Here is a 7638-nt window from a genome sequence, read left to right on the forward strand (position 1 = left end):
GTAGCACCCACGAACTAAAAAGATGATGCCTAATGATATTTCTTCTCTTTTTTTGGTATGGTTTATTTAGCTATATATTTTTTAATGACCGAGTTTAACAATTTCACTAATGTATATCATCTATTATTCATTTGTATTACTTATATTTAAGAGTCAGTGATAATTAAATTGAATGATGAAATATATAGTGACAAAAAACTTCCTTAGATCATGAACGAGTACATTTTTGTTCCATCTTTATTCTTTGTTTATTTGGTTGGTTCTCTATCAAATTTGCTATTATATATGTAATAAAAATAGTGAAAAAGAGTCTAAATCCAGCAACATTTTATGTCACACAATATATTAACCATTCATTCCAAACCTCCTATGTAAACTATAATGGAACAACTTCCTTATTACAAACAACATATATTTAGGTATCAACTATAACAATCACAGTTTCTTTACTGCATTCTATATATGAAATTACTACTTAGTATGGTGGGTATGCATATTCAGGGGTAGCTGCAGTTTCAGCTGAGAGTTCCACAGTGTTAAAAGGTTCTGGAGGAGTAGCTATGAACTTCACAAAATGCACAGGTCCTGGTGCCACAATACCAGAGCTTTTGATCTCAGCCATTCCTCGGCGAGCATTAGTTCCTTCTGCTTCACACAATTTCGGAAGAAACACACCTATACATAAAGAATAAGGCTCAAGGATTAGCAGAGTCATTGGACTTTTTAGCATCATTTGGTGAATATATAGAACGAAAAATATAAGATAGCTATATAGTCATATATTTACTGACTTTAATAGATTCAATATTAATCTCACACTATTTCCACTCACAATATCTAATGTGATTATAACTTATAAGTTTTAGGTAGCTAGACCAAACATGTAACAATATATAATACTGGTTTAACTGTTTATATGAAACTCTTCTTATGGTTTTAAAGTGTGGTAAGCAGACACAATTGTAGGCGCATCACATCACACGCCCACATCGGGTGTATTGTTTGACAATTACAGTTAACACAATAAAACAAGAATCATAACCAAAACTGCAATTTAAAACTCGGGCCGTATAATATACCTTCACCAGCAGCAAGATTGAAGTAAAGATCAACAACATTGGGGCAGCTTTGGTAGCACTGAGGGGAGCAGAGCTTTTGTGTGAAGCGAGATTCGAGAAGAGAGTCTGATGAGATTCCAAGGGATTTTCTGTTCAATCCACAAGCTTTGATGCATTGGTCAGTTTCAATGTGATCCTTGAGTTTATATGCTTCAATCTCTGATGTCTTGCATGTGTATGCTTCCTCCCCTGTCCTTTTTACTTGCTTCTCAAGCACACATCGTTTTCCTGCATTTGACACCGCAAATGCGCATGTGTCCTGACTCAGATTCTCACATTTTATGTCTCCTGAATTTCACCATACCACAAAATTTATTAGAGAATGTTCCTAATTGTTGGGCAGTGGAAGCTTGTTGTATTATATTGTTCACAAACAATCAAATAAATGACAGAGAATAGAAGAAGAAAAGACAATGGAATGAGAATTTGTTAACAAGGTTTAACAAGTTACGTTTACAAACAAGGATCACATCTTCCAAAAAATTCATCTCTCCATATCTCAAGCCAATCACATACAAAAAGTAATAAAAAAAATTATTTTCTATTTTATGATTTTTTTTCTTAACTAATTGACATTTTTTAATAGAATTGATACACAATGGGACATCAAATCTTAGGACAAGTGATCATTCTTATGCTTACATCCACAAGAGAATTAAGGATGTAACAAAATATCATTATAGAATACAAATTATAAGTTCTAGCCCATGGCCCAAAACCTATGAAGTATTTATGATTGGAGCTTATAATTGATACACATTATAACAATGGACTTGAATTTATTGGTTTTTATATTTATTACAATCCTAGACAAGGTAAAACTTTATATAATAATATATTTTAAAGATTCAAATAGGAATATAAACATTTTTTTTAAAATTGTTTATCGATGTACTCCCTTTTATTTTGTTTACAACAAGCTAATTGGATTTATAAAGTTGAGATAAATCTAAGTGGAAAATGCCATCTTAGTTAAGATCTTAATATTATTAAGCTAATAGGTTTTAGAGGCTTACCAAGAGTTCCTTGCACGGAGATGAGAGAAAATGCAAGGATCACTATAACCAAACTCCTCAAGCTAATGTTAGAGGTCATGGCTCAAGCAGAAGAAGATGTTGAGATTGTGACCAAAACTAGCTAAGGACTTTGGAAATTTTGTGTGCCAAGTTTGTTCTTAGTACTTGAGGATTTATTGTGATGCTTTATGGCTAGTTAATGAGTGTATTTATAGTGATTTGTTGAAGGGTAGTTTAACATATTTTTTTTAGAAATGGAAAAAAAAATAGGCATGGACTTTTCAATGTGATATGAGAAGAAAGAATGGTATCCTAGCTTATATTATGTTGATTAAATTCCACACATGGCTGAGCTGTGTTAACAAGGGGTGTTATAATGAGCCACCACATTAAAAAAAAATTATGCATTGACAATGTATGACTTTTATACATTATCATTGCATAATTGATCATTCATATTTAATCATTATTGGTTTTTAAAAAAAATCCAAATAAATATGGATGACAAAATAAATGTATATAAATCTTTACATTTACGGTATATAAATATTATCCTCTAATTTTTCTTCTTCTTTTATACATGATGGATTAAGTTTAGAATAATGGTGAACATACCTTAACACAATTATATAATTTTATATAGAACAAATTTCATCATTTAAGTTAACAGCTTAATATGCAATGCAAGTTTAAGAGTTTTATCATTCACCATTATATTCTAAATGATGGATACTTTATAAATAATGTACTAAAAGTGTAAAAGAATACAGTACATAGAAATTAAAGTTTGTATTTAATTTTTATATTAATGTTCTGTTATCCCCGACCCTGAGGATTAAATTTAAGGATCCAACTAATGGAACTATAACGTTGAAAATGATGGACTTACAAAAATTATATATATGTATACATATTTAATTTTCCAATATAAAACAACATTTTTAAAATTTCTTAACATCAACTCTATACAAAATCATTATATTTAATATTATTTCTCTGGCTACAGTCTTGTTACATCAGGAAATTATTTGATTTTTTCTACACGTTGGAGGAAAAAATATATATAAATGTGAATCAAACTTATTTACTAGTCAACGAATTCCGCCATCAGTGGAGGACCCGTCGTTGCTCTAGAATATGTACATGACTAAATTTACTCTTACGGTCTTACCCAAGTGTCCTTTTGTGTAGGACAAAACAAAATAAGGCTCCTACATTCTGGTCTGAAAATTACGTTTTGATGTTATTTTTGTCTTTTATTATGGTATAATGTATCATCTCAAATATAATTCATAACAGATAGGAATAATTCAACAATTATTTAAATTATGTTTCGAGAGATTAATTTTGATAATGTAAGAGTGAATTTCCAATATACATCTTCCATAGAAGTCTATCAAGCAATTATATAGTTACTTTTAGTGTATAACAATAGAATATCTTTTACTCATAGGGACTAAAGAGATTTGAACTCCTTATAGGTTATAAGTTAAATCTTTAACAACTCAACCAACCCTCTTTTTTGGAAGACTAACCACTTTTGAATATATTAACTAATGTAGTATCCTCTTAATTATTACTTTTACTCTTTATTTCTAATAACACAAAATATTCTCCTAAATTTTTTAACAATTATAAAAATGCTCATACAATTGAATATTAACTAAAAACATGCTTCTACACTTCCTCACATTGAAAATTGTGTTTTGAATTTTCTTTTTCATCAAAGTGTCACTCGATTGATAATCGAAGACTGGTCTTTTTTGAGATGTGAAGATATTTGAGTGGATTGTGCTTATATTAACTAGACTTCCTTCATACACATGTCAAAAATGAAACCATAACATTATGTTTAAGAAATTTATTCATTTATCCAACTAAATATACTTATACTTAAGTATGTATCTTCTTCATATATGGGGGTTTGATTACTTAATTATATAAACTAGGGTGGAAATGAACAAACGAGTCTAACAATTTAGGGTTTATGTACATTTGACGCCTATTTTAGTGTTATAAAATGTAATTAATTTATGTACCTTTCGGGTTGTGTGACTATCCATCTCAACAAATGTCCCTCACAAAAATCGAATATTGACCTTTTGGTATCATGGTGATCTAGCGAAGTCTTATAGGGATCTATTTATTAAGAGTTTTCATCTTAGCCATCAATTTTATTGATATCTAATGGTTTCAATCTACTCACTAATTCAAACCATTGGATTTCCTTTGATGATTATGATGAGGAGTAAGTTTAAAAAACTTACTTTTGGAGCGAGTGAATCTCTCCTCAAAGTAAATAGGTCTTACTTTCTTGGTACTTCTGCAACTTTGTGCAAAAGGGTTAACTAAATATTGACTAGAATAAAATTACCATAGACAGAAGATGATGCACTTTTCTTCCTTTGTGTGCGGAAAAATTATAGGCATATGGCAGAGACTAAGCATAGTGAAGTTAGTTAAGTATTGACCATAACTTGTATCAGAGATTGTTCACCTTCCGCTGATTGAGGAGAAGAGAAGTTGTTTGGTTTCTTATACTATGTGTCATGTCTTTTGGAAAACTTTGGCATGCCCCAGTTTTTTTGGAAATAAGAATTTGATAAAGGCCCAACTTTTCAAACTTCTATTGTGCAATTAGTATTCGTTGTTTGTCTTTTTTTTCTTGTAAGAAAATTTTAGATTAGGTATTAATCCAAGTGGAAGAGATTTGGACTTCTTCAAAATGAGGTGGTTAGTTTGATTTTTGAATTCTTGTGTGCTAAGGTTGACATACTTGTTAACTCGTTTTCTTATCGTTTATAATGTGTAATCTGGAAAACAACAATTTCATTTTTATTTGAGTCTCACACATTATTTTATAATTTATTACAATTCTCCATAAAATAAGAACAATATATATATTTTTCTTACAATGACAAACATTATTTTTATTCTTATTTAGGTCCCATAACATCTACTTTCCTCCACAATATCTACATCTCTCCTCACTTTCATTGTTATAAATGTCAAATATAGCATTTTTTGTTAAATATTTGTAACTTGCAGTTGAATTTATTCGATTGGTGTAATGCTTAATTTTTTAAAATTGAACATTCAAATAATTGAGTGACTCACAATTATCTTTGTAGGTGAAGTGTATGATTAGAGTGAAATCATTTAAATAAAATTATCATATTTAGAACCTAATATGTAAGGTCGTCATGAAATGTTTCTCAACTGCATTTTTATTTATATAATAATTGTTGCACAATTAGTAGATATGATAAACCGAGTAATGACTTTTTCTTTTATACGATGAAATTGAGAAACAATTACATTTTTATAGTGTTGTTATTGAATATTGAAGCCACAATGTCCCATTATAGTGAACACTAAAATTTCTACATTGTCGTCGGAAAATATAAGAGATAGTTTATTTAATGTAATGAAATTTGTTAAAGTAAATATAAAATGTATGCATTAAATTCCAACTGAATTATAAAAACTAGTAGCATAAGACAAACAAGAAGAAAAATAATGTTTTATGAAAATAATGATGATACTATTCTTGATATTATACCTTATGAATGAAAAACTTTGTGATTGAAAAACAAATAGTGAAGAAATATGGACTCTTATGAAAACTACAAAAGAAATATGTACATTAACTCTTTGTATTAGGTGTTTTTTTTGTTGGTAAAGTTGGAAAAGAAAACAATCAGCTAATGCTTAAGCTATAAGTTTCTTTTGCATTAGCTAACAACAAGTTCTTGAGATATACGGAAATAGATTTAGTAAAGTAAAAGTAGATGAACTTTTAGTTCCCATTTTTATAAGATAATTTGCACAAGTGTGAGATAGTTAAGTTTAGCTTAATTTAAATCTCATCTAATAATTTGATAAGAGTTATTTGCTTGGACCCAATTTTGATCCAATGTTGAGCTAACACCGAGATAGTATCCGATTAACATTGAAAAATATACCCCGTAAACCAAAGACAACCTTAAAACATTAGATGTTGTGAACACTCAATTTTGTCCGGCCCAGAAAAATGTCCAAAAACTTTGTAAATAAAAAGAATAAATTAAATTCATTATATTTATTTTGACATTTTCCAAAAATTTAATATCTGATGAATATAAATAATTAAACTATTTTTATGAATCTTTTATAATTATTTTTGAAAATATAACAAAACAAAATCAAGTTCCTAAATCTAAATGATTAGATTAACTGAAAATTCAAAAAATAATAATAAATAAATCAATGACATTAGGGTTCATAAATCCAAGTGATTATGTTAACCGAAATTTGAATCCAAAGTAGCTTTATTTTATTTATTTTTAGTATTTTCGAAATTATGATATTAAATTAATAAAAAAATAATTAAAACTATTTTATGGTTTTTTTTATAATTATATTTCGAATTTATAAAAATAATTAGATAAAGATGCTTGACATATTCCCATTAACTCCTATTTGAATTCAAAAAAACTAACAATTAATAGGTGGTCAAATCAGTGCTAGTTAGTCTCCTAAAATCAAGAAATTTGGTTAACAAAGTTGAGATATTAATTAACTTAATTTTAGGGATTTGGTGGTTAAATTTTCACTATAAATAGAGCTTAGGTTAAACAAAAAGGGGACACTGGAAACACTAAAAAAGCTCTGCCAAAAAGAGAAACTATTTTTTTACTTTCAGAGCGATCTAGTGCAGGCAGGTCCATGCCATTCCCATGCACTTGCGTGGAACATTGAATCACAGCAGTCCGATCTGCATACTTTCCACTCCTTCACGTTGACCAGAAATCCAGCCAATCAGACTAAGAAAAGTGTCCCAACTACGGTACACTGCGCCACACAGGATCATTACACCCAGTGGAACACATGTTCCACTGCAGCCGTGTGCACAGAACCTTCTATGCACCCTCCTCAGTCATCCAACACGGACATGCCACGTGTCCAGACTCTTCACACCATCATCTCCTCATCCACTCACCTGCTGCCAAGTGTCCAAGAGATACACAAGTGCAACACACTAGTCTCATCCTCACATTGCAATTCTCACAAAAAGGTGGCCTTTTTTATATAATTTATTCTATTCTCCACTAATTAGATATTATAATAACATCATCTAATATATTCTTTTTAACCATATAATAATTTTATTTGACATAAAATAAAATAAAAAACAATAGCATATATTTAAATAATTTTTTGGAATAAACAAAAAATAATTTTTATATATCTATTTATTAATCAAACATTTCTAATAAAAATCATTTTCTAGAAATAACTTGGATAAACTAATAAATTGTTTTTTAACATTTTTTTATAAATAAAAACATGACAAATAAGCTTTTCAAAAAAATAAATTAATTTTGAGATTTAATCAAAGATGGAGAGAAGGTCGCCCTGGAGGCCTCTTTCTTCTCAGATCATCTTCGAAAGGTCGCGTTACGCCGCTTCTTTTCAATCGATTAAATCTCAAAATCAATTTAGTTCAATTTTTTAAATAACAA

At 29.2% G+C, this 7638-nt stretch overlaps 1 protein-coding gene across 1 annotated transcript; it reads right to left on the reverse strand.

Moving 5' to 3' along the window:
- LOC109353522 lies at window positions 315-2327 on the reverse strand. Its single transcript, XM_019595836.1, has 3 exons — window positions 2135-2327; window positions 1080-1406; window positions 315-675 (listed from the first exon to the last, which is right to left on the reverse strand). Exons 1-3 carry the CDS (start codon window positions 2211-2213, stop codon window positions 476-478), a joined length of 606 nt encoding a protein of 201 aa, XP_019451381.1. The 5' UTR covers window positions 2214-2327; the 3' UTR covers window positions 315-475.

The sequence above is a fragment of the Lupinus angustifolius genome, chromosome LG08 (genome assembly GCF_001865875.1).
Source record: "Lupinus angustifolius cultivar Tanjil chromosome LG08, LupAngTanjil_v1.0, whole genome shotgun sequence".
In the NCBI taxonomy this organism is placed as follows: domain Eukaryota; kingdom Viridiplantae; phylum Streptophyta; class Magnoliopsida; order Fabales; family Fabaceae; genus Lupinus; species Lupinus angustifolius.